The 24,975-nt window shown below is 57.1% G+C and overlaps 10 protein-coding genes across 10 annotated transcripts; 5 read left to right on the forward strand and 5 right to left on the reverse strand.

Moving 5' to 3' along the window:
• Nucleotides 1-160: 160 nt before the first annotated feature.
• Nucleotides 161-1,526, reverse strand: TRAVEDRAFT_72520 (uncharacterized protein; the record flags this gene model as incomplete). The annotated part of the gene is made up of 1 exon (XM_008041423.1): nucleotides 161-1,526. One exon carries the CDS (start codon nucleotides 1,524-1,526, stop codon nucleotides 408-410), a length of 1,119 nt encoding a protein of 372 aa, XP_008039614.1. The 3' UTR covers nucleotides 161-407.
• A 1,719-nt stretch (nucleotides 1,527-3,245) lies between these two features.
• Nucleotides 3,246-4,709, forward strand: TRAVEDRAFT_48458 (protein serine/threonine phosphatase 2C; the record flags this gene model as incomplete). The annotated part of the gene is made up of 4 exons (XM_008041104.1): nucleotides 3,246-3,438; nucleotides 3,501-3,878; nucleotides 3,954-4,124; nucleotides 4,186-4,709. 4 exons carry the CDS (start codon nucleotides 3,246-3,248, stop codon nucleotides 4,707-4,709), a joined length of 1,266 nt encoding a protein of 421 aa, XP_008039295.1.
• Nucleotides 4,710-5,349: 640 nt separating this feature from the next.
• TRAVEDRAFT_59114 (protein serine/threonine phosphatase 2C) lies at nucleotides 5,350-6,664 on the forward strand (the record flags this gene model as incomplete). The annotated part of the gene is made up of 4 exons (XM_008041424.1): nucleotides 5,350-5,433; nucleotides 5,495-5,860; nucleotides 5,913-6,083; nucleotides 6,138-6,664. The coding sequence occupies exons 1-4, from the start codon at nucleotides 5,412-5,414 to the stop codon at nucleotides 6,662-6,664; spliced, it is 1,086 nt and encodes a 361-aa protein (XP_008039615.1). The 5' UTR covers nucleotides 5,350-5,411.
• A 177-nt stretch (nucleotides 6,665-6,841) lies between these two features.
• Nucleotides 6,842-8,641, reverse strand: TRAVEDRAFT_59116 (acid protease; the record flags this gene model as incomplete). Its single annotated transcript, XM_008041425.1, has 7 exons — nucleotides 6,842-6,878; nucleotides 7,042-7,206; nucleotides 7,258-7,443; nucleotides 7,498-8,065; nucleotides 8,136-8,315; nucleotides 8,376-8,406; nucleotides 8,456-8,641. The coding sequence occupies 7 exons, from the start codon at nucleotides 8,639-8,641 to the stop codon at nucleotides 6,842-6,844; spliced, it is 1,353 nt and encodes a 450-aa protein (XP_008039616.1).
• Nucleotides 8,642-10,721: 2,080 nt separating this feature from the next.
• TRAVEDRAFT_126849 (protein serine/threonine phosphatase 2C) lies at nucleotides 10,722-11,888 on the forward strand (the record flags this gene model as incomplete). Its single annotated transcript, XM_008041426.1, has 3 exons — nucleotides 10,722-11,097; nucleotides 11,146-11,316; nucleotides 11,383-11,888. Coding segments are annotated over 3 exons (1,053 nt in total), but the record flags the coding sequence as incomplete, so codon positions are not given.
• Nucleotides 11,889-12,688: 800 nt separating this feature from the next.
• TRAVEDRAFT_169188 (alpha,alpha-trehalose-phosphate synthase TPS1 subunit) lies at nucleotides 12,689-14,788 on the reverse strand (the record flags this gene model as incomplete). Its single annotated transcript, XM_008041427.1, has 5 exons — nucleotides 14,123-14,788; nucleotides 13,280-13,883; nucleotides 13,030-13,227; nucleotides 12,881-12,970; nucleotides 12,689-12,811 (listed from the first exon to the last, which is right to left on the reverse strand). The coding sequence occupies exons 1-5, from the start codon at nucleotides 14,659-14,661 to the stop codon at nucleotides 12,689-12,691; spliced, it is 1,554 nt and encodes a 517-aa protein (XP_008039618.1). The 5' UTR covers nucleotides 14,662-14,788.
• A 2,131-nt stretch (nucleotides 14,789-16,919) lies between these two features.
• TRAVEDRAFT_169191 (uncharacterized protein) lies at nucleotides 16,920-18,738 on the forward strand. Its single transcript, XM_008041428.1, has 3 exons — nucleotides 16,920-17,532; nucleotides 17,603-18,137; nucleotides 18,193-18,738. The coding sequence occupies exons 1-3, from the start codon at nucleotides 16,942-16,944 to the stop codon at nucleotides 18,489-18,491; spliced, it is 1,425 nt and encodes a 474-aa protein (XP_008039619.1). The 5' UTR covers nucleotides 16,920-16,941; the 3' UTR covers nucleotides 18,492-18,738.
• Nucleotides 18,739-20,971: 2,233 nt separating this feature from the next.
• TRAVEDRAFT_48464 (uncharacterized protein) lies at nucleotides 20,972-21,790 on the forward strand (the record flags this gene model as incomplete). Its single annotated transcript, XM_008041105.1, has 1 exon — nucleotides 20,972-21,790. One exon carries the CDS (start codon nucleotides 20,972-20,974, stop codon nucleotides 21,788-21,790), a length of 819 nt encoding a protein of 272 aa, XP_008039296.1.
• Nucleotides 21,791-22,540: 750 nt separating this feature from the next.
• TRAVEDRAFT_72525 (protein serine/threonine phosphatase 2C) lies at nucleotides 22,541-23,970 on the reverse strand (the record flags this gene model as incomplete). The annotated part of the gene is made up of 4 exons (XM_008041429.1): nucleotides 22,541-23,067; nucleotides 23,122-23,292; nucleotides 23,345-23,710; nucleotides 23,772-23,970. 4 exons carry the CDS (start codon nucleotides 23,968-23,970, stop codon nucleotides 22,541-22,543), a joined length of 1,263 nt encoding a protein of 420 aa, XP_008039620.1.
• Nucleotides 23,971-24,334: 364 nt separating this feature from the next.
• Nucleotides 24,335-24,844, reverse strand: TRAVEDRAFT_48466 (uncharacterized protein; the record flags this gene model as incomplete). The annotated part of the gene is made up of 1 exon (XM_008041106.1): nucleotides 24,335-24,844. One exon carries the CDS (start codon nucleotides 24,842-24,844, stop codon nucleotides 24,335-24,337), a length of 510 nt encoding a protein of 169 aa, XP_008039297.1.
• Nucleotides 24,845-24,975: the final 131 nt, after the last annotated feature.

Genomic DNA, 24,975 nt, shown 5'->3' on the forward strand with positions numbered 1-24,975 from the left:
CCCGAAAACGGGCCCGGAGGGCCCGAAAGTTACATGATTTTTGTGTCAAAACCCCCGAAAATGTGGACCCTCGGGGTCGGAGCTGTCGGAACTGGTGCACTAAGTCGATGGAGATATCGAGCAGATATCGGACAACAAGCTGGCAGACAAGCAGCAAGTGGGTAAAGCGAGTAGATAGCGGTACAAGGGAACCTGTGTCTACAGTACAGCAGCGAGCTAGCACCCAGGGAGGACCCCGGACACCAGAGACCCCGAGTGCGGGCACAGGCGCCCACCACTCGTTCCAACACTCCCACTCGCCAAAAGACCGCAACGAGGGGAGCGCACAAACACAGAAACAAAACAAACAAAAAACCGAACCACAATGTCCAACAACAACCCATGCTCCCACTGACCTCCCACTGACCCTACGCCTGAATGCGCTTGCGAAGCGCGCGATGCTCCTGGGTGGCGGAGTACGAGTCGCCAGAGTCGCTATCCGAGTCTGAGTCGATGGCTGCACCAGCAACGACGTCATCCAGGCCATCGCCGCCCACAGAGCTGAGGGAGGTGTGGAAGGCCTTCTTGCCGGCACGTCGAGCCTGCGCAATCCTGTCCCTGACCTCGGCTGGCATGTCAAACATGCAGAAGCGAGCGAGGTGACCACGTCGACCGCAGCGGTGACAGTCCCGGGCAGGGTCTCTGGGATTGAGCCAAGAGAACGACTGATCATCTGTGCCAGAAGACGACTGACCGCCATGATCGGAGTCCGACTCGGAGTGCGCGGGCATAGGGGAACGCTTCTTCTTCAACCTCTTGTCCTTCCCCTTCCCCTTCCCCTTCCCGCCAGCGTAGAGCACGGACGACTCACCAGCTCCAGCCTCAGCCTTCTCGTCCAACCTCTCCATGTTCTCATGCTCGACGAGGATGCTCCGGAGTTCGTCGAGGGAGGGGTCAGACGTGCGGGTGGTGAGGAGGTTGCGGACGAGTCGCCACTGGGGGTGTGAGGTGTCGAGGTGCATGATGATGGAGTCCACGACATCGACGGAGGGAGGAGCGTGTCCAAGGGCGGTCAACGACTCACTCGCCTGCACAATCGCGTGGATGTACTCGCTGACCGGCTTGGTGGTGTCATGGACAGGGTTGTAGAGCGCACGCTTGAGCTCAAAGCGGCGAGAGCGGGTGTCCTTCTCGTACACCGCCTTCAGGCTGGCCCAGATGGACGCAACCGGGGTACTCTTCTTGACGTGGGCAGCCCTGATGGCAACGTCCTTGATCGTGCGCCAGAGGAAGAGGAACGCGAGGCCCTCAACTGTGTCCCAGGCCTTGATCTCCGCTTCACGGGACAGGACGGCGGAGTTGGGAGACGGACGGACGGACTTGCCTAGCATGTGGTCCCAGACCTCGTCCACCGTGAACATCGACATCTCCACCTCCGTCGAGTAGAGCCCCCAGTTGCTGCCATCGAGCTGGCTCGTAGGGGGAAAGCTTGTGATGGCGTGGGCAAGATCAGCCTTGATCTTGGAGAGGTCGGCAGAGGAGTGCATGATGGAAAGAGCAAGGAGGGTGGACGATGATTGGGCGCTTAGGCGGCGTCCGAAAAAGGAAGGTGTGGGCGCTTAATTCAGCGCGCAGCGACGTGGCACCTCAGAGGGAAGTGGAGGTGGCACAGAAGGGAGTAGCTGCTCAAGGAAATAACCTCAAGCAGTGGGGGAATGGAAAGGAGAGGATGAGCTCAGTTGGAGGACTGAGTTTGAGAATGAAGAGAGAGGAAAGCAAGCAGTGGAAAGGGAGAAAAGGAAGACAGCACCAGTTTTGAGCTTTAGGGTTAATCCAGCGGGACAGGGCTCATAACCTGTCGGAACTGGTGCACTAAGTCGATGGAGATATCGAGCAGATATCGGACAACAAGCTGGCAGACAAGCAGCAAGTGGGTAAAGCGAGTAGATAGCGGTACAAGGGAACCTGTGTCTACAGTACAGCAGCGAGCTAGCACCCAGGGAGGACCCCGGACACCAGAGACCCCGAGTGCGGGCACAGGCGCCCACCACTCGTTCCAACAGGAGCTACATCTAGCTTTGTCCCGAATTTTGCCCTCGGCGAGGCAGGTCGCATCCCGCCAACCCCCGAAAATCAGCGTCGAGCGGGCCGGCAGGGACCCCAGGTTGATCGGTGGCCGAGGTCTTCCTGGAGCTGCATGCGCGCCTTATGAAGCATGTCTACGAAACTCCCTGAACTACTCTAATCAGCAATAGTGTCGCCAGTCGAAATCCATTATAATCTGTAGTTAGTCGCAACTAATAACCCATCAAAATAGTCTAATCATCAGGATGCTCGCCTTCAAAGCAGTCAAATGTTCGCTGCTCAGCGACTCGAACTAATTTTTTGTCGCTGCTGTCACCAACGCTAATCAACATGTTCCGCCACCTGGAAAGGCATTCGACGTCCCTCTGCAAAGCCGTGGATAGGGTATTCAAGGAGACAAGAAAGCGCAAGAAGCACGCGGAGACCAAGAAGTCAAGCTTGGAAAGTGGTATACCGGCATCGGAGCGTCCAAGGGCGTAGTATAGACCTTTCGGAACTCGTGTCAGGCTAGCTAGGTGAACACTATGGTATACGTAGGCGGTGGTTTGACCAAAAATCTCGTTCTGTACACTGAACCGGATGTTACATGCCAAAAATCCCCGAATCCGGCGAAGCCGGGGGAAACTTATGTGAAAAACCCCGAAAATCGCCGGATTTTGGACCCCCGAAAATGGCCCAAATGGGCTTCCGACCGGATATGAGCTCTTGGTGGGCTTGCCGGGGTCCTATCATAGCACAGCAAATACAATCAGGATATGATGGTTTGACATCACCACCCACCGAAGCCGTAGGGCCCAAGTCCGTACTCCTCGTCCGAGTAATCCAGCCCATGGTTTCACGACGCTTACTACAGTTCGGGAGAATCAACGTTACGGTCTGCCTCGAACATGTCCTCTAGGAGATCGCCCATTTTGCAAGCAGAAGCCAGGTATCTGCCCTCGTATTTCCGCGGTGGACCGCCTCTGTGTTTGTCCGTATCAATCACGATGCTGGCGCGCGGCTACCGGCGCTTGTCCACCATCTGCGACGAACTGGTGCCGACCCCGGTGATACAGCAGTGGCGGCGACGTTCGGTGGCGACACCATTCCACTGAATACTAGCTTGATCATACATACGCTCAACGTTCCCTTAACTTTCACACAAAATACCACGACACTAGCTTATTCTCTGTCTCAACACCATGACATCCCTGGAGGCTGCCCGTGCCGACTTTTCTAGCCTATGCGTGGGGAGAAGTGACGGTTCTACGCCCGAGACGAGAGTATCCAGCGCCAGCTTCCAGCCCGTCACCGCCTGCGCAAACGAAGACAACATGACATTCCAGACTTGGGAGATCGCAGGCCAGAAGTGGATCCTGATGGTGGTTTGTGACGGTAAGCGTCCCCCGGGCCAGAGTACTCAATGTGCATGGTTCCTGAATACTGGTTTTCCATAGGTCACTCTGGATCATACATCACGGCGGATTATACAACCGCTTCTCTTCCCCCGCGCCTCCATGTGTCCTTACAGGATGCCTTGGTTAATCAACTTCACGGGCAGATAGAGCCTGAGCGTGAAACTCTGCTTGAAAACGCGGGCCTCATCTCATCGGCTCTCAGTCGTGAAGTCGAGCGGTTCGACGACGAGCTCGGCAACGCACTCAAAGAGATATTCCCTCATCCGGAAAAGTTGACGAAGGCTCAATGCTACGAATTGCTGAAAGCTCATTATGACGTCGTACAACGGGCCTATCGAGGATGCACGCTCGGGGCTGCACTTATCAACGTTACCGCCCGTTGCATGTGGACGCTGAATGTGGGGGACACCACAGCTGGTAAGCACAACTGTGCCAAGGACGCGTCGCATTGAGTCGTCGCGACGCAGTGGTCACTTCTGACGTGCATCTCAGGGCTCTCCTCGGAGGCGGCGAACGGTAGGCGCAACTGGGTCAAGCTCTCTGACGACCATAAACTCTACAAACCTCAGGAATATTTCCGAGTCATGATGTCACACCCTCACGAGGAAGTGAAGAACATAACGGAGGGAAATTGCATGCTCGGGTGGCTCGACATGACTAGATGTAAGCCCCCTTTTTTGTCTGTCAGTCTCTCGCTCGCCACTGATGTTCACGATGGCGCCAGCTATTGGGGACTACGCCATGAAGCTCCCCCGCTCGTACATCGATCGTGTCTTCAACTTGCTTCCCGAAAAACGAACGCACGTCAACCCCGACCGCGTTCGTACCCCTCCGTACCTTGTTGCGACGCCCTCCGTCAACTTCACCGACCTCGACTCTATATGGGACGCCAAGCCAATCATTCTAGTATTCTCCGACGGCGTAGACAACATCGTGGACTGGTACGCCTCATACGTCCCCGGCTTACCCATACTGCCCGAGAATCCCGGTCGTGTCACTTCCCAGATTCTGGGAAACAATCTCGACCGTGCCGACGCCGCCCAGACCCTTGGACACCCCGTCGACCCCTCCGAGTGGACAGATGATGGAAACAAAGCCGTGGAGGTATTGGCAAATCTGTTCGGTGGCACCGACGTGGAGCGCCTCTTGGAGGCCAATAATCGGGACCGAGCTATGATTACCTCCCCAGATGATGTGTCTACCTTCTACGTCGACGACACCACTTTGATCGTGTGCACGCTTTTCTAGCGATGCGTTCAAACCCTTCCCGCACCCCGTCGTCCATGTTCTCTGAGTGCTCCGGATCCTCGCCACTGAACGCTGTGCGCGCAGCACCGCATACATTCGGGCCCGCATCACGAGCCGCGCCAATCGCTCGACGCTGCATCCGCGCATGGCAACGTGCTCGCCTTCGGGCATATCCCGTACTGCAACACTAGTGTGCGTCTCAAGGACGATTTGCGCGGGCACGGTCCCAAACGACCCGTCCCGGGTGTAGATGTGCAAAGAAGGCGTGGAAGGCTGTTGAAGTTCTCGAAATTCCGTCATGAGAGATTGTACGTGGATAAAACGTTCACAACACTGACCGCGCTCGATCACAGGCGCCTACATATGTTCTCTCTCTTCTGATCGCCACATTACCGCCAACAGTACTTTCCCCGTTCTGGGCATCAGTGTTTTCACATCAAATACTAAATTGCCACCGTGTATATTCACACGCGTTCACGCTGCTTCATGGTCTACATTCCCCTTACATCTCGATTCTCTTACGCGATGTCTGACTTCAAGTCCCACCCCAGCTACAACGCCCGCTACAAAATAGGCGAGGGCTACATTGGGTTTCGCTCTAATCTTCTCAAGGTCAACACCATCTCGTTCCAGCCACGTGGCGTCGACAAGAACGAAGACCGCGTCGTCACGAAGTTGTGGCAATTCAACGACCAGCGTTGGATGTTCCTCGCTGTTTTTGATGGTGCGATGTTTTGTTACGGCTGGACCGGTGTCGTATCGTACACTGACCGTCCTGCTGCCAGGTCACCTGGGCCCCACGGCCGCAGAGTATACGTCGCAGACACTCCCTGATGCTATTTACGGAAGATTGTGGGAGTTCGTCCAGAGCATCGGCGGGCGCCTGGATCGTAGCAACATCACCACACACCAAGCACAAATGACCAAGTTGTTGAAGGACGAGATCGAGGCGTTCGACAAGGCCCTCGGGGACGCGGTGCGCGAGATATGTCCTTGTCCTGAGGATCTGACGGAAGAGCAAGCGCGCCGCCTCATAGACAAGCACAAGGATATTCTGGAGCGTGCTTTTTATGGGACGACCATGGCGTTTGCGCTGATCAACCCCGACGAACGGTTCATGTGGGCCGCAGGCGTCGGTGACTCCAGCGTCGGTGAGTATAGGTTCAGTCATGCTTTTCTGTGGTGTCGACTCACTCTGCCTAGGGCTCTCTTACATTGGCAGGGACGGAAGGCCAAAGGGCCAAAGGTTGTGCAGGATGCACACGTTCAAGGACCGGCAGGAGTACTTCCACGCGACCATGGTGCATCCAGGTAGCGAGCAGCCGCTTTTTGACTGGGAAGATCGCATTCTCGGATGGCAGACGGTCGCCCGTGGTACGGTCTCTTCGCTTCGGTGTTGGTTGATTCCGACTGACATGAGCTCATCAGCCATCGGAAACTTTTCGATGAAATTCCCCGCCCCGTATCTTGCAAACCTGTTCAGATATCTGCCGAGCATGGAGAACTGGTACTTCGACGCAATCATCGCGAGGATCAAGACGCCACCGTACATCATCTGTTCACCCTCAGTCCGTTTCACGGACCTCCAGCCGGTGTGGCGACGCGATAGCAAGATCTTCTTGTTCACCGATGGAGTCGACAATCTCGTTGACGGGTGGTTGGTGTTCAAGCCGCGCCAGCACAGCGGCGCCGACCCCATCGACGTCGTCTCCGCGCTTCTCGCAGACTCGATCGAGCCGCGGATTGCGGAGATCCTGGGGCACCAAGTCATTCCGCGCTGGAGCGGCCCGGAGAATAATAGGGCGACAGATGTGCTGGGCAACCTGCTCGGAGGTACGAATATCCAGAGGCTGGAGGCAGTTACCGATTTGGAGCGCTTGAACGACGAGAAGTCAGACTGGCCGTTTCACATCGATGATACCTCTATCATCGTGTGGCGCTGCACTGACAAATAGCGGCCGTAGCAAGGCATTTTGCTATGCTCATGGTAGGATCTGCTTGTCGCACAGGCTGTTCTCATTGAAACTATTAAATAGCGAGGCATTGTGAATGAACAGCACTGGTAGGCACGTACTACGGTCGAGTTTACCTCCTCCATATCGACAATCCACAGGGAAGGCACCGCAGCCTGATCATGCCATATGCGGGCCCGCGCGATCACCGCAAGCACTACAGCAAGAGTGCGCCAGAAAGCAGGGCCAGTGCGCCGAGTGCACCGGCCCCCACAGCCCTACGCTCGCCAGCCCCGTTCCCTGTGTGTGACGGCGACCCGGTCTGCGACGTCGTCGTGCCGAAAGCCGAGCCCGAGCCCGCAGCAGTCTGTGTCGGGGACTGCTGGCCCTCCTTGTTCGCGACCGAGGCCGGATCGACTGCAGGCGGCAGCTTCGCGAGCGTTGCCGCGCGCTGCGTCTGGAACTCCTGCAGCGCCGCGTTCGCGTCGGTCGTTGTACTGACGAGTTGCATGAAGGGGCCCGTGACTCCGTCACCGTAGTTAAACCTATCCGCAAACGTTAGCGAGCGGCGAGCGCGCAAGAAGAAAGGGACCTACGAGGAGTAGGCATTGCGCAGGAAGGCATCGCCGAGGATGATGTCAAAGCCGACGAACTGCGTTGGGTCCAGCGTGAGGTATTGGAAAGTGTTGATGCAGACCGTCACATTGGTGGTCGGGTCGCCTGTGAAGGGACCGACCGTGGGGAAGGTGATGTCGAGGGGATGGACGAGGAACTCCTGGCCGCTATAATTGCGTAAGTTAGTATCAGTGAAGAGGAACGAGGTGTGTAGGGCATACCCGAAAACGAAGGATAAATTCGCGCTAGCAGTGCACGGCACGATCCAGAAACTGTGGTTCCTGTCGAAAACGGCGCCCTCGATTGTAGAGTAGATCGCGTCCACGGCAGGCGCCGGCAGTGGCGGGAACGAGAACCCGGTGTCGAGCACGGCCGCAACTTTGCCCTCGGGTACCCCCTGGATGCGCGAGGCGTTGAACTGGAACGGTTTGCCGTTGATGTTCATCGAGTCCAGGACCGCGCTCCAATGGTCCCCGCTGACGCTGGTGAGCTGCGGTGCGGCAGACACCTGCTGATTGAAGGTTTCGTCATGGGCGCCGATGAGGAACGTGCCCTGTGCGGGATCTCCAAGCCCGTCAGCGCGACCCAGGACGACATCAAAGCTCTTCTGTAGGTCGGGTTGTTGAGCGAAGAGTGCGGGCATGGGGGTGCCGCCAATCGCCGCGGCCGCATCCTGTCCGAAGGCCTTGGCGAGCGAGTCGAGGACGGCCGACGGCGCATTGAAACTCATGCCGATGATACCGTCTTGGCTATTGCCAAAGTCCTGCGTCTGTGTGACGTCAAGGAAGGCTGGGAGGCGAGCAGAGAATTGTGTCAGCGCCTCGGGCGGTATGAGCAAGACGACAGGAATACGACATACCTTGAGACTTCACGGTAGAATCCCCAAGCTGTAGGTCCGCGAACTTGATAGTGCCCGAGGCCGCCCCGAGACCGAAGGCTTCGGACGTTTGGACGTCGGTGGAGTTCGTCAAGTTGATGTCGCGCCCCTGCAGGATCACAAGGAGGTCGGAGGAGCCGGTGTCGAAGACCACCGTCAGGTCTGATGAGCATACATATCAGCGTCGTAGAGATAGAAAGGGGAACTATAAATTATACGTACTGACTCCTCCTAATGTGATGTCGGTGAAATACTGTAATCTATCAGAGGGCAAATCAATCGGAATATTGGTGGAGACATACCGCTGTGTTATCAGCAGTGTGTATTCCGATGTTGTCTGCAGTGAGCGGACCGTCCACGAACTGCACGCCGCCGCTACGGGTGCTGACAGAGAAGGAAGTAGGCTTGGAAAAAACAGCAGCGGGGAATAAGAAAGAAGACAAGACCCCGCCCATCAGGGACACCAAAGAAAGAGGCAACGCAGGCATTCTCTCTGTGAATGAAGGACAAAGGCGAGAGAGAGAAGCGAAGAAGACGACGAACCTGGTGTGCGGCTGCTGGGACAGTTTTATACCATTATCTGCTGCGCGGTGTAGGGTTAATTGGCTGCTCAAATCCGCAGGCGGAAATTCTGATCCCTCCACACACGACTCCGCCTAGCAATCACGAAATTACCGGTGTATATCGGAGGCAGCGTGGGCACATGTTGCAAATGGACCGGAAGACCGATCTGGTTGAGATTGTACCGGCCTCGCCTCCCTTGTTCGACGGAAGCATCCTGTATGTGGTCGGCGAAAAGATCGCGATGGGAACGGGCACTACCCATGTGTGTGCTCATGAGAGCACCGCCATAGCGGCCGTGAATGCACCGGGTCCGTCCAACTGGCCCGCAGCTGCAAATTAGTATGAGTTCGCGAACGGTTGCCAGACTAGACCCAGCGCCCACCGTGTTCATCATTTCTTTGAGTGACAGGTGTACACCACCATCGTGGGACGAGGACAGCAGAATCTTGAGCATACATTTAGCTGTGCCACGCGGTGTACATAGTAGCCGGTACCTGTTTCGAGAGCGTGAACGATCATAAGCGTCGATCCCCGAGAAAAACGGGCCCGACCCTTGAGCGTCTGCACTCTTAAAGCCGACCGCAGCGTTGAGCATTTGTCCCAATGCGCTGCGGCGCGGACATGTCTTTTGATGCCGAGCGGATGGGTTCAATAGACCACCTGGTAACTGTCGAGGGTGAATCGCCACTCCGCCGTGGGCAAGTCGGCACCTTACCATATGCGAAAGCAGATTATGACACGGTGCCGTAGCGCGAGAGCACGATCATACACGCCTAATATTTCAAAAAACCTATTCTGTGGTCCTGCATGACACGGCGGTCGTAAAAGGTGATTATTGTTGTTCGCGTCGAGCATCAGGATAGATCACTACTCACAAATGCCGTGTAGAAACGTTCCACATGGGCTAGAAGTATTCCGCGGTGCTCGTGAAGCGATCTTGATAGCCTCGAATTTCGATCGCGCTGTCGATGCTATACACTCGCCGCGCACTGACGCGGCTGTGCAAAACATCGTGGCCTCGTCGTATTGCCTAAAATCAGTACTAACGCAACGCTCCCAAGCTCACAGATTCGAGGCGTATCGATAATCGCGATACCCAAGCAAGGAACAATGCGGCAGGAACACGACTCAGCGATATTCGCGAGCCTGACTTGATGAGTGAGTGCAGCTCCCTGTGTAGTGGTAGTGTATCTCTGAAGTCTTCAACGCTGCAGGGTCCGGGTGCTGGGCCACTAGTTGTGTAGCGCAGATAGTGAAATACACGCCGGTTGATGAGCTGATAAGATCCTCGAAAACGTCGCATACCGGTACGCAATGGTTTGATGGATGTCGCAAAATATCAAAACCTTCACCGTCTTGGGCGCGAACACAAGCTTTTCTGCCCGGCAAGGGGCGTCGAAGACTTTGGGAAGTTGAACGTAGGACGTGAGGCTCTCGAGATGTCGGTCATGGAATCAACCCGAAAGAGAAGGCAGTTAACTCGATAGATGTATCTCGCTGCTCAAGCTGGTCGAGAGACAGTCGAGACGATGGTGGAGCTTTGTGAGGACTAGTACGTGATGCCACGTGGCGGAGGCCATATTGGGATATCCCAAAATGGAAGGAGTTGTTGGTCGCTGGCGCTAACGAGCGCTAACGTCGAGCGCTGCTGGCGTCCGCTCTTACTCTCAAACTAATGTCAACGTGTACTCCGCACGTTTAGCGACTCCAGAAGCAACGCTAAAGCAGTAATTACTGACCAAATAGACACTTTTCCAGATCTCTATTGCCATGTCTACTTCTAGGCTCGACACAGCACGGCGCAATCTTGTCGACGCCTTCCAGAGCACGAAGTCGGCCTCCCCAACAGTGCACTCTGTCACCTTTCAACCATTCGGCCACCATAACAATGACGATTGAATAGCAGTGGAGCGTTAACTGGTCCTCAAGAAACCCTGGGTCTTTTTGGTCCTGTGCGATGGTGCGCCACCTTCTTGATGCCAGCGCCGTATTCCCTAACACCGGCTCTCAGGTCATGGCGGACCGGAGACATCCGAGTACACCGTCAAATATCTTCCGCGGCATCTTGCAGCGATGCTCGAGCGGTCGATTGGAAAGCATTTTGGCGGACGCTTGGACCACACCAACATCCACGAGGCAGAGCCTGTGATTACCGCCATGCTCAAGCGCGAGATAGTCAGATTTGACTGGAGTATAGGAAGAGGCGTGACAGACGTCTGTCCCGACCCTCGCACGCTCACCGAGGAAGACGAGCTGCGCCTCGTCGCCCAGCACAGGAAGGCTTTCGAGGTAGCGATGCATGGGACGACGCTGTCCGTGGCAGTCGTGGACTTTGCAAATCGCGTAATGTGGGCCGCTGGTGTTGGGGATTCAACGATTGGTGAGCGGGTCCCGACTGCACGATTTATCGGAGCTTATCGAGGCACAGCTCTATCGACCGTCGACAGCACCGGTGTGCGTCGCGCAGAACGGCTCTGCGAGATACACAACTTCAAGAATCCTCGAGAATACTACCGAACGATCATGGCCCACCACCACCCCGAGAAAGATCTCGTCTCAGCTAACAACTCGCTACTGGGATGCATTGGGATGTCGCGTGGTAAAATTTACGCATAGCGGTCCGCCGTTAGTCCGAGAGACTGATTATGGCATTCGCTGTCTACAGCCATCGGGGACTTTTCCTTCAAGATACATCGCGAATACCTGCGTCACATTTTCCGGCACATCAATCCCAAGTACGCACCACTCTACGAACGTCTTCGGACTCCTCCCTACCTCATCGCCGAGCCGTCCGTGCGCTTCGTCGACCTCCGGCCCGTGTGGCGCAACGACCCCATCATCCTGCTCTTCTCGGACGGGGTCGACACCCTTGTCGATGGCGACTACGTTTTCTCACCCGACAAACCCAGCAAACTCGACCCGATGGACATCGTCCCGGCGCTCTTGTCCGACGCGGTGGACCCCCGCGTGAAGAGCGCCCTTGGCCATGAGATAGAGCCCAAATGGAGCCGTGCAGAGAACAACATGGCCGTTGACATACTCGGGAACCTGCTCGGAGGCGCCAATGCCGAGCGGCTGGAGATGGTCATGGACCGTGAACGGCTCCGCGCGGACGAGCCCATATTCGATATCGACGACACGACCATCGTCGTCGCTCGCCTCACCGCTTGAAACTCTGATGTGCCTGTTCACGGGACGTACGGTATCGCTCGCTCGCTCCCCAGTATCTGCGGGCCGCCGTCGGGCCTGCGGTCCCGCCCAAGCACGTTCAAGCGTCCGAGTCGTCGCACCCGCAGATCACGTCCGCGCTGATCAGTTCCAGAGTTCTTTGCCTTTGCTCAGACATTCGCCGACATTACGCCCCGTCGGTGCCTACGGGGTGCCTTCCCGCGCCTTCCCGCACATCCCGACGCCCGATATACATGCACCATTCAGCCACCGAGGATCGCCTCGGAATCCGGAAGCGTGATTTCCGCAGAAGCCGCCCTGGGCGCCGAGATTTACGCACCGAATCTGTGGCCCGCGGCGCGAACAGGCAACCGCGCAGGCAAAAGCTAGATCGCCCTATTTCGCACTCGAGCAGATCACCTGTGTTGGTCGCGGCAAAAGCGTCTATCGGATCGGATCGCACTGAATGCGCGTGCGCCGAACCGGGACGCATGCGCAAAAGAATGGCGAGAACGAGTCGAAGGTTCGTGGATTGTCAGCGACGGATGCGGAGATGGAAAACAAACAAAAAACGGAATAAGTACAACAACTATCGAGACAGCGATGCATACACTACATGTAAAGATTGCGTTCATACTTCTGGCCTTCGTGTGCGGGTCGTATCCATATGCGTCACCGGCCGTGTTCCTGCCCTGCCCCTCGTCTATGCGCAGCCTGTCCGTACACCCCGTCTCAAGTGCAGCCCCGTCGCATCTATAGACTCCCGTGCGCTCCCTGTCTCGCATAGAGACTCCTAGCGGTTCTCATGCCGAGTTGTGCGGCGCAAGGGCGTTTGCGGCTGGGGTAAGCACCACCTGGCCGTTCTGTACGACGCTCCCCTTCGCGTCCTCCTTGTGCAGGTGGAGCTCCGCGAGGCCGCCTTTGAGCTCCTCGACTGTCGGGTGCGACGAGTCGACCGCCTTCGCGGGCTCCTCCTCGATCGGGGACTCAGCTACGGGCTCGAGCTTCGCCTCCGGCAGCTCTATCCGCGTCATCTCGCGCACGAAGGACGTGCCCCAGTACGCGGCCGAGTACTTGTTCACGTACTTCACGTGCCGAAACTCCGTGAGTCCCGAGCGTAAAAGTGAAGTAGGCGTCAACGTACCTTGAACAGTTTCCTGTGGTTCTCGGCGCGCGTCTCGGCGTCTGTGGTGACGGCTTGGTGGATCGCGTCCGCGACCTCTTGCGAGTCCCACGGGTTAACGACGATACTGCCGTTCAAGCTCTGGGCGGCACCCGCGAATTCCGAGAGGATCATCACGCCTTGCCGTTGTTGTTGGCACGCGATGTACTCGTACGAGACCTGCGCAATGGCAGTCAATATCGTAAGATATGTCGGAAGCGCTATGACGTACCAGGTTCATACCGTCGCGCGTGCTCGTTACGAGACACACGTCGCTTACGGCGTATAGCGCGCAAAGCTCGTCGAACGCCAAGCTCTTGTGCATGAAGTGGATCGGCATGAAGTCGACCGTGCCGAAGCGCCCATTGATTCGGCCGACAAGCTCGTTCACGGTCGCGCGAAGGTTCTGGTACTCCTCCACGTCCTGCCGTGACGGGACTGCGAGCTGGACGAGGACAACCTTGCCGATCCACTCGGGGTGCTGGGTGAGGAAGAGCTCGAGCGCGTGCAGCTTCTGCGGGACACCCTTGATGTAGTCCAGGCGATCGACACCGACGATGACCTTGCAGCCCGCGAAGCGCTGCTCGAGCTGTCCGACGCGCTTCTGCACGCTCTCCTTCTTGATATTGTCGATGAAAGAGGAGGGATCGATACCGATCGGGAAGGTCCCGACGTGCGCCAGACGGCCTTCAAATTCGACACCGTTCGGCATGGTGGGCAGGCCGAGGATACGTGTACAGGAGGAGAGGAAGTGACGAGCATAGTCGTATGTGTGGAACCCGATGAGGTCGGAGTAGAGGATTCCGAGCAGGATCTCGCGTCGGACGGGGAGGATCCTATGGCGATGTTAGCGTTTGGGGCCACAAACGCGCTCAGAAAGGTAAACGAGAGCATGTGGGCGACACAAGCTTGGCGCAGGCCGTTTTTGGAACGACGATGGCTTCGCAAGGTCCGCGGTGAGAAGTGCGCAGGCACGAGCGGCTCATTCGGTGCGGAGAACCAATCACGGAGGACGGGATGGGCGCGCGAAGTGGAGCAACGGAATGCGAGCGCGAATTTGAGCACACGGACGCACCTGTAGATTTCACTGGAAGGGAACGGAGTGTGCAAGAAGAAGCCGATCTTGATGTCTGAGTACTTCGGCGGAGGGATTTCCTCGGTGTCGATGCCGTCCAGGATGCGGTCGACCTCGCTCGCGGTGAGCGCGCCGACGTTCTGCGGCCCGTCAATGAGAGTTCGGAGGAGCATGGGGAGCAGCATCAGGTGGTAGTCCTGAACCCAGACCATGGAGCCCGGGGAGAGCTGGGTCATGATGGCCTCCGCGAACGCCATGTTCGCCTGGCGGTAGGCAAGCCAGTTCTCGTCCTCGAAGTTCATCTCTCCGGGGTGGTAGTGGAAGAGCGGCCACAAGATGGAGTTCGAGAAGCCGTTGTAGTGGCGGTCCGCAACATCGTCGTCCAGGTAGACCGCTTGGCACGAGTACTCCTCCTTGAGACGGCGGTCGACGATCGGTCGGTCCTTGGGCGGGATGAAGAAGCCTGGCCAGCCAATCCACGTGAAGGACATGGACTTTTTGCAACCCGAAAGCGCAGAGACGAGACCGCCGGAAGACATCTTGAAGTGGTACTCGCCGGAGGCATCCTTGTTGATTGTAATGGGGAGACGGTTTGAGACGACGATGAGGTGCCGCTGCTCGCCGTTCGTGGTGGGGATGGAGAGGTCGGGGATGGAGGGCTCTGTGGTGAGGAGGGTGGGCGACATGGCTGGGCGAGTAGCGATGGCGTAGGAGGAGGAGGGAGGTTCTCGGACGATGGAGGGGAGGTGGTATATAGGGTTAGGAGTCCTTTTCCTCTTGTAGTTTCATCGATGATGCATGTGACATCATCCAGCGCTGCCCGATCCCCAGACACGGTCCAGCTCTCATTGGACCCGGCACTTCCCGACGTTTCCCCGCGTGTCCCCTCCCCGATTGAGCGTAAAGCGTCCTCGTCTTTTCTCCGCCTCCTTCGCCATCTCCAGATATCGCGCCCATCGTCGCCCTCCCTCGCACCGTTCTGGCTGATCGTCCCGGCCTTTGCTTCCGCTTCGCCTCTCCTGGATCTGCGCGCAGCCTGCCCGCCCGGCTCAAAACGATCCGCACACCGACCAACGTGCTGCGAGTCCGCTGACTTGCCTACTTGGTCTTCGTCGCTATCGTCGCCTTTCCAAATCGCCCTCGCGCAGCTTCGAGATGCGCAACCGCCTTCGTGCCGGCGTAGCCTGATGGACGCGCCGTGTCACGTCCGTTACCTGACGCGTCTGGATCGCACGACCGTGTGTTCCGTCAAAGGCTCCGCGGTCAAATTTGCGCCCTCCTCCTTCTGCGGCGATACCTGCTGTCATCTTTCACGTCACCTTGACCTCAGCATCTGGTAGAACAAATGTGCACGGCGCTTTGCCGTCTACGTAGCTATCTGCGGTATGCTCATGTGGCTTGTTTCCCGAACCGGCCCACTCAACTCTATCTCATCTTAGCAACAGGCCCTACGCAAGGGGATAGGTCGACGAAATGCGCGGGTATCACACCTTGCGTTTATCGGACTGCTGTGCGATGATCCACCCCGTACGGCCTGTCTGGATCGCTGCAGTATTTTTGCTCGGGCGAACTGGCGGCTTCATTCTGCTCTATAAGGCTCGGTTCTCTCTGACTCGAAACCTTCGTGTGCTTCGCGATGCTCCGGGCATCCAGCCTACTCTCTCTGCGCTTTCGCTGTCCTACATGCTATTGACCTCGGCCGTCCTGACGTGTGCTTGTACGTGTACAATCTCGGACAACTCTGGCGGAAACGAGAAGCGTGCCGTATGACCGTTGACTTGCTGCTCAACTAAAATCATGTTCACTAGCATCCTCGGAGCTCGTAGGTGCCGTCAGATACGCTCAGGACCGCCGCAAGAATCTGCGTCTTCTCTCATTCCTCTTGCCGTCGGCCCAGGGCGCACCCCGGAAGAAGCGCTCAGCCCCGCGAACTATAAACGCTCGACATTTGGACGCCTCATGCAGTCACGGACGCGTCAGACGTCTGCTGTGGTCCTCTTGGAGCACTCTATACGCGCACGAAGGGGAAACTCTGTCAGGACTGGTGGGATCAGTCCCTCGTTAAAACGGTATGTATTCCTCATATCGTACCGCCAGCGTTGCTCCTGATCGCTTTTATATTTCGCTAGTCTCTAGACACTGACACGAATTGCGCGCTCTATTGGACGGTGTAGAGAATAACGTGCGCGAATACTTGGAACACAAACAAATCATCTATATACGCTCGGGCTGTCACCCAAATTGCGCCAATAGAAGGACTACAGGTGTCAAAACTCGCGGCTGCAATCATGAGGTGCGTGCTCAGATTCCTTGCACCTTGCAAGCTGTGCGAGAAAACATCACAACCGAGGCGTACCCACGTCGAACTATGTACCACGTTACTCACCCTGAGCTCAACTCAGCTAGTAACCTCGATACTTGTTGAGTGTAGGAGCCGTGCATCAGTAGAACGCTATAGAATAAAGCACATCACTTCCACATCACTCCTGAATGTTGTGGTTTCAATAGGTTTCAATGCGCGAAGGTTCTGTGGATGATGATATCAGCCACTTTCTGTTGTATAGGGGGCTTGGAAGTTCTGGAATGCGACTGGGATTGCGACTGTTGCCCCAGAGCTTGAGCTCGCCGGCGGGCTTGGCTTCGGCAACATCTAACGTAGTGGCGGCATCCCCGCGCCGGCACCGCCGCGGAGCGCTTGAGTGTGGCGGATGGGATTGGCGCCCAGGAACAGCAGCGGAAGGTGTCAAACGCAGGCCCATCGCCGTCGTCGTCGCTCTCGTTCTCTCCTTTCTCCTCTACAGCCTTTCCCCCTTCCTTCGATGCCAACACCGTATGCGCCGCTTGCTGGCCCGCGCTACGCCCCGGAGGCGGCGCAGCGCGAGCTCGACGACGCATTCGACTCCGAGGACGAAGGCCAGGACTCGTCCGAATCCACTCCCTTGACCCGCTCCCTCCCGCCCCGCACCGCCTCCCACGCACATCCCCCGCTCGACGAAGACGATGCGTTCCCCTCCCCAGCGCCGACACCTCAGACCGCCCCAGGCGGATACGACTTTGAGCGGGACTACGACTATGACTACGCCCGCCCGCCACCAGGTTCTCCCCCAGGCCCCTCTGCACGGGCGCTCCCGAATGATATTGGAAACAGCAACGGCCAGTTGCCGACGGCACCTGTAGAGCCGCCGCGTCCGCGTATGCCTTTCTGGCGCAAGGCAGTCGGGGCGTTGTTGCCTGAGCACTACGTTAGCGTGCCGACGGAGGCCCCTGGGCACCGAGTCGTAGGTGGGGGCACCGAGAACGACGGAGTGTTTGCGAACGTAAGCGCGAAGCCCTCGATGCCCATGAGGATTACGGATTTGGACGGGAACACCCACCTGGTCCCGGAGGAGGTGCAGAAAGAGACACCACCGGTACGCTTCCTATTCCAGTTCACGATGGAGGAACTGCTACTCGCATTTACTCACACCTCGAACGCCACAGTCATATGCCGAGGCCCAGCTCGATGCAGTACCCCCGTACTGGGAGACCACGGTGCACGCCCCCGCGGCGGCGCTCGACCCGAACGCATACATGATCGTGGACGAGCTCCCCTCCGGCTCCGTTCTCTCCTTCCTCGTCACCGCCTTCGTCTCGTTCTTCTTCCAGTTCGCCGGGTTCGTGCTCACATACCTCCTGCACACCACGCACGCAGCGAAGTTCGGCTCCCGCGCAGGCCTCGGCCTCACGCTCATCCAGTACGGTCTCATCCAGTACGGCGGCTCGTTTGGGCGCATGCACGGCGGGATGGGTCCCGGGGAGGATGGCGCTGCGGATGGCGAGGGTGCAGGTGCGATGTCGATGGCGGACGTGATCACCAAGTGGAACAGCACACGGTTCACGGACCCCGTGCTTTTGAATGGTACCGCCGGCCCCTTCGACATGTCGTCGTTCAACGCCACAGATCCGAACGCCGTGTTTGAGCTGCAGTTCGCGGTCACCTCCCGCGATTGGGTTGCACTCATCCTCATGACTCTCGGTACGCATATTTCACTGTGGCGTTGGACATAACACTAACCGTCATTACGCCACAGGTTGGTTTTTGCTGTTATCCTCGGCCGTCGGGTTCTACCGCGTGAAGCGATGGGAGAACGCGATCCGCGTCGCGTCGCTGCCGCAGGAGCCGCTCACGCCCGAGCAGCGGCGGCACGACGAGCAGGTACGGCGGAACATCGAGGCCGCGTTCGGCTTCGGGGACCTCGACGTGGACGAGGACGAGCACTCGCGGGAGCTCGAGGAGGAGAACGCGCGGCGGCGCGCGGCGCAGATGGCGCAGATGACCGAGGCGGAGCTGCGGGTTACGCGCACGCTCCAGGCCGCGGGGCTGCTGTAGCGCACCGCTGCGTGGGACTAGAAGTTCTAGGGTATTGTATGCTGTAATGCTTTCTCGTTTGGCCCTGGATGCTTGCGTCGCTGTCGTTGTCGCTCTCTTCTGCGCTCGTGCACTGCTGTTGTGGCGCAGCGTTGGGCAAGGGAAATTCCGTTCGTTTTTATTCGCTTGGCAGGCTCCGTGTGCGTCGTCGTATGCGTCCGTCTCCGTGTAATTTATGGTACAGTATTCGAGTCTGATTTTTGGTAGTCCGTTGTCTGCATGCACCTTAGAAGTCATGTATCGTACAAGGAGGCACACACAAGTGGTGAGAAATCTCGTACATTAGCTGTCCGTCTCGCGTAGCGCTGACCAGCAGTGCGCGATTTGCAACAGGGCCAGCACGCCACGGCGGTGCTGCACATGGGCGCCGTCCCCCCATTACCCGCAGCATAAGCGTGTCCGCCTCCGCTTACTGTGCAGGCGTTCCGACGCGCAAGATACCGGCGTGCACTGCCAACAAGCACAAACACGCGACAATTGCGATCCCATGCGCCGGCCGCCACTCCTCGCTTGCCTCGAGGCTTATAGGCACACAGATACGACATCTCGGCGCCGCTAATTGTCTGACCCGGACAACGACCTTCTTGCTGCTAACCATATCAATCGACGCACCACCGCCGGGAGGTGTGAAGGCGGCCGCTCAGGCTAGGCTTCGGAGTGCGGACCAGTGCCGGTGAGTTGGAGAGTTCATACTCATTCTTGGTTTGACCAAACTGACTCACTATAGACCCCGAGGACACCGCCCGTCTCTTTTCGGATGCTGGGCCTACCGCGAAGATCTTCTGGTGCAGCATATATGGGAATGCTCGTGGCTGGTGTTGACGATCGAGCGTAGTATCTGCGCCGGACATCAGTGCCTCCAGCGCCCAGCAGCACTCCGCTCGCTTCTCGGCTTCTGGGTTACTAGGATCGAGCGGTGCTACCAGACCACAGACGTCCTGAAACTCACCAGAACTCGCACGCCACCATGCCCACTCGCGCGTAGATGGTTCCTGGCTCCCCGCCATCTCCTGCCTTGAGGCGTGAGGTCATTTTTCAGCCCCGTCATTCTCTCTCAGGGCTGCAAGTACGTGTGAATCCGCAGAGCCGTACGTGCTTTTGATTGGGGCCGTTTGCGTGTACGTTGGATGTGTGCGGAACTGATAATCGAGATGCTCGCCCTACAGGTTGTGATGCCGAATTCATTACGGATTATTTCAACGCCACATGTGGAATATACCGATATGGCCTTGGTGGATATCTTGTACCGGCATATCGCTACTTCTCCGCAAGTAGCCTTGGACTCGACCGCATTACTGGGCCATGTCGTGGGTATGCAATCGTAAATTATGTCGCACTCACCACGAGTCGCCACTGCACGATGACGCGTACGGCGCTACTTCGTAGCTGGTTATTATGACTGCAGCCAAGCAAGTACACGCACACGCTCGGCATATCCAACAGAAAAATCATGCCCAAGTTCTCACGCGCATAAACGACCGGCGACCGAACGTATGCAAGACGCATGTCCTCGTCACAAACAGAAACATGGATTCGGCTCGGTTCTTGAAAAACCTCTGGCTCGGCAGAACATCCGACCACCCTTCGACCTGGTTTTCTTTATCAGCGCCCACTTGGCACTCCGCCCCACCTTCTCGACTTCTAGGTTATTTGGACGGGGCGAGACAACGACTCTTCCTAATGTGGCAGGCGGATGTGCGCCGATAGCACTCCTACAAGGGCGATTGACAGCCCCGTATGACGGTACGTGAAATTTCTCTGGTTCGTGGGTCTGTCACTGCTGCGTTGTGCGGTCGTGGTTCCTACTCCGAGTCAGGCTAATCTTTATACTCACTATTAGGTGCTCATCCCAGCCGCTTTCGCAAAACGTCGTTTTCAGTTCCGCGTGTAGCTTATCCGGGCATGCTAGGCTGTGTCGTTCAGATTCTGTGAGTGTCGGGTCCTCATGTCCGAGTGTGTCGCTTCTTGTTCTCGACGTTACGTACGTTCACACCTTCACAGGGGATCATTTGAGCTCTGTTCTGTCGCTGACCTTTGCGCACAGACTGACCCCGGAATGGATGTCTCGTGCATACGCATTTGTGGACATGAGGACCTCGGAGACCGGCGCCGCATGGTCAAATAATCGTGTATATCTGCCGCAGTGAGGATAATCTCAGGAGATAACACCGCCATCGTTCTTTCGGAACGCTTGGATCTGGAGATTGTGCGGGTTCCTCCATCACCTCCCTCCTCACAACTGAACCGGACATCACCTAGTGGTCCTCGTGCTCAACGTCCACTCCTCATGCGCTCTTCCGCGGACGAACGACTAGACTCTGGTTGCGGTGCAGCGCGAGGCGAGTCGGCGTCTCAGGAATCGCATTTAATCGCCTGCGTGCTCGCCACAACTCCTCATCGTACTCCTCCTACACGCCTATCAACAAGCAGAATTCCCCACCATGCCTTCCAACGACGATGCCAGCTCCACGAGCAGCGTGAAGAGCCCACGGTCTTCCACTTCCACGCGTTTCACCCAGTCCACGCCGGCCACCTCCCCCGACATTGGACCTGCTCCGCTTCCTCACCAGGCTATTCCACCCCAGGGTCCTCCCCCCCAGGCACCTCTCCCCCCCGTACCCCAATTTCACCCTCCTCCTCAGGCGCCTCTCCCCCCAGTCCCCCAATTCCAACCTCCTCCCCAGGCGCCTCTTCCCCCCGTGCCCCAGTTCCGTGCTCCTCCCCAAGCTGGAACCGGCCAAACCCAGACGCCCGGAATGGGTGGTCACGGCAACCCCGCTGGCCCGTACGGCGCTGGTCCGTCCAATGCTGCTCCGTCTAACTCTGGATCGCGCGGCGCTGGGTTTCACGGCGCTGGTCCGCCCAATGCTGGTCCATCCAATGCTGGTCCATCCAGCCGTCCGCATGCAGGCCAGGGTAGTGCTTTCGATGGCCAGCCGTATGGAGGACTTTCGGGGAGCACTAACACGAGTCCTACGCCCTCGAGTCCGGGTGTTCCAGGCCTGTCCGCCTTCTACGACAATCCAAACCTCTATATGGGTGGATCAGGGAGTCCTGCACGTGTCGACAGCGGAGTGCTTTCTCCCACTACCGAAACTGGACGCGGCGTGTTGTATGGTGGCGCCTACCCGCCCAATCCGGATGGAACGCGGAGGACATCCGCTCCCTTCCCTCGTCCCAGTCCTATCCAATACGACAATAAGCCCAGATCCAAATCGGGAGGAGGTCCACCGTCTCAGCCGCCCCCTCGCAAGGAGTAAGCTCATCGCTGTAAGTGCGTTTCTGCTCATCACCTTTCGAGGTACAGGGTTAATGTTCAGTCGCATCTTCTACAGATTATCGACTTGTCACGACTCGCTGGCACCCGGTCTTCGTCGAATCGACCGTCCGTATTGTTATGCCACCCTTTTCCACCACTATGCTCTCTACTATTACTATGTTATATGTGACCATCGCCATGCAATCCTTCCTTACCCGCTTCACGATCTGGCCCTGTATTCCTGCCTCTACCGCTTTGCCACCGCTCACAAACTGCCGCTGCGTCAGCATATGCATTGTTCCAAACCCTCAACACAGATCTATGTCTATGTACCTATGATGCACGATTGAAGTATGAAATAGTGTTGTCTATGCACCTGCGCATCCGTTGTCTAACCAATCGCCAACGCACTTGACATTTTTCGGCTGTTTCATTGACCCTATATTGCCTCCGTGCCAATATAAGAACATCGGATTCAAGGTCAAGTTTCCCTTGCCCCAGCGGGGGTGCTCTGGCGTAACCCCGGCTTTAGCTACGTAGACATTAGCGTCGACTGTTCAATTGCACGCAGCAGTGTCGGCGACCTAAGACGCGAAGGGCAAAGCAGATCTAAGTCATCGTTCAACATTGACGAAGTTTATGAATATTCACATCCGGTACATGCGCCCAAGGACTCGAATCTATACAAGGGCGTCACGAGCTAGACCAACGCGAGATACAGACCAATCAAAGTTGCAGTCCATCATGCCAGTTAGTGGTCAGTGAAGCGCCAAACAATAATAGACGTGTCGTCGATGTGGAATGGCCAGTCCGCCTTCTCGTCGTTCAAGCGCTCCAAATCGGTAACTGCCTCCAGCCTCTGGATATTCGTACCTCCGAGCAGGTTGCCCAGCACATCTGTCGCCCTGTTATTCTCCGGGCCGCTCCAGCGCGGAATGACTTGGTGCCCCAGGATCTCCGCAATCCGTGGCTCGATCGAGTCTGCGAGAAGCGCGGAGACGACGTCGATGGGGTCGGCGCCGCTGTGCTGGCGCGGCTTGAACACCAACCACCCGTCAACCAGATTGTCGACTCCATCGGTGAACAAGAAGATCTTGCTATCGCGTCGCCACACTGGCTGGAGGTCCGTGAAACGGACCGAGGGTGAACAGACGATGTACGGTGGCGTCTTGATCCTCGCGATGATTGCGTCGAAGTACCAGTTCTCCATGCTCGGCAGATATCTGAACAGGTTTGCAAGATACGGGGCGGGGAATTTCATCGAAAAGTTTCCGATGGCTGATGAGCTCATGTCAGTCGGAATCAACCAACACCGAAGCGAAGAGACTGTACCACGGGCGACCGTCTGCCATCCGAGAATGCGATCTTCCCAGTCAAAAAGCGGCTGCTCGCTACCTGGATGCACCATGGTCGCGTGGAAGTACTCCTGCCGGTCCTTGAACGTGTGCATCCTGCACAACCTTTGGCCCTTTGGCCTTCCGTCCCTGCCAATGTAAGAGAGCCCTAGGCAGAGTGAGTCGACGCCACAGACAACCATGACTGCACCTATACTCACCGACGCTGGAGTCACCGACGCCTGCGGCCCACATGAACCGTTCGTCGGGGTTGATCAGCGCAAACGCCATGGTCGTCCCATAAAAAGCCCGCTCCAGAATATCCTTGTGCTTGTCTATGAGGCGGCGCGCTTGCTCTTCTGTCAGATCCTCAGGACGAGGACATATCTCGCGCACCGCGTCCCCGATGGCCTTGTCGAATGCCTCGATCTCGTCTTTCAACAACTTGGTCATTTGTGCTTGGTGTGTGGCGATGTTGCTACGATCCAGGCGCCCGCCTATGCTCTGGACGAACTCCCACAATCTTCCGTAAATAGCATCAGGGAGTGTCTGCGACGTAAAATCTGCGGCCGTGGGGCCCAGGTGACCTGACAGCAGGACGGTCAGTATACGATACGACACCGGTCCAGCCGTAACAAATCATCGCACCATCAAAAACAGCGAGGAACATCCAACGCTGGTCGTTGAATTGCCACAATTTCGTGACGACACGGTCTTCGTTCTTGTCGACGCCACGTGGCTGGAAGGAGATGGTGTTGACCTTGAAATTGTTGGAACGAAAGCCGATGTAACCCTCGCCTATTTTGTAGCGGGCGTTGTAGCTGGGGTGGGACTTGAAGTCAGACATCTCAGACATCATGCAATAGACAGAATGGGAGTAGAGCAGAGGCTAAGGGCGAGCAGAGCGAACGTGTGCGAAATATATGGTGGTACTTGGTCACAACGTCACTTCGACGCCCAGAACAAGGACTCTAGCGTCGGCGCCTATTTGACGGCATCAGAGTCCTGGTGCATACGTAGCGCTCATCAGTAGGGCGGTGTATTGACTGGCGCCTACATTAATACTTCCGCTAAACATGTGCATATGCATGATCTTGCGCCAACGGCCTCGAGGCTCGCAGGAACCTGCAGCAAAACAATTCCCGCAGCTCAGCGTTGCTAATTCAATTGAACATCATGCATCAGCAGTATACGGACGGGCGGTGGGCCCATCATTCGAAAAGCGCGCACACAATCAAAGAGGTGTCGTCTATGTAGAATGTAGACACATCGTCATCGGAGATCGGCATAGCTCGAGTCCGACGATTGGCCTCCGCGATGCGCTCCCCATCGGTACCACCGAACAGGTTCGCCAATACCTCGACGGCTTTATTTCCATCGTACGTCCACCCGGAGGGATCAACGGAATGTCCCAGCACCTGTGCGACGTCCGCACGGTCGACGTCGTTTCCCAAGATCTGGGAAACGACGCGGCCGGGGTTTACGTTCCGTGTCGGGAGACCGGGGACGTATGCACCGTACCACTCCGCAATGGTGTCCACCCCATCCGAAAACACCAACACGATGGGTTTGGCGTCCCACACGGGATTGAGGTCGGTGAAATTGAGGGACGGTGTTGCAACGAGGTATGGAGGGGTGAGAACGCGATCGGGGGCGACATGCTTCTGGCCTTCTGGGATGTAGTTGAAGACATGATCGATGTACGACCGAGGGAACTTCATGGCGTAGTCCCCGATAGCTGGGAACAACCGTACACGTTGGTCGCGAACGTATGATTCACGGACCAAGGTAGAGGCTTACATCTAGTCATGTCGAGCCAACCTAGCATGCAATTCCTCTCCGTTATATTTTC

This window comes from Trametes versicolor (assembly GCF_000271585.1).
Source record: "Trametes versicolor FP-101664 SS1 unplaced genomic scaffold TRAVEscaffold_7, whole genome shotgun sequence".
Lineage (NCBI taxonomy): Eukaryota > Fungi > Basidiomycota > Agaricomycetes > Polyporales > Polyporaceae > Trametes > Trametes versicolor.

Excerpts from the sequence above, each read along its gene's own strand:
- TRAVEDRAFT_169191 (XM_008041428.1), top strand. The coding sequence starts at position 16,942 with ATGCCAACACCGTATGCGCCGCTTGCTGGCCCGCGCTACGCCCCGGAG. Across the intron at positions 17,533-17,602 it reads TGCAGAAAGAGACACCACCG|TCATATGCCGAGGCCCAGCT; the intron begins GTACGCTTCCTA and ends CGAACGCCACAG. Across the intron at positions 18,138-18,192 it reads ACTCATCCTCATGACTCTCG|GTTGGTTTTTGCTGTTATCC; the intron begins GTACGCATATTT and ends ATTACGCCACAG.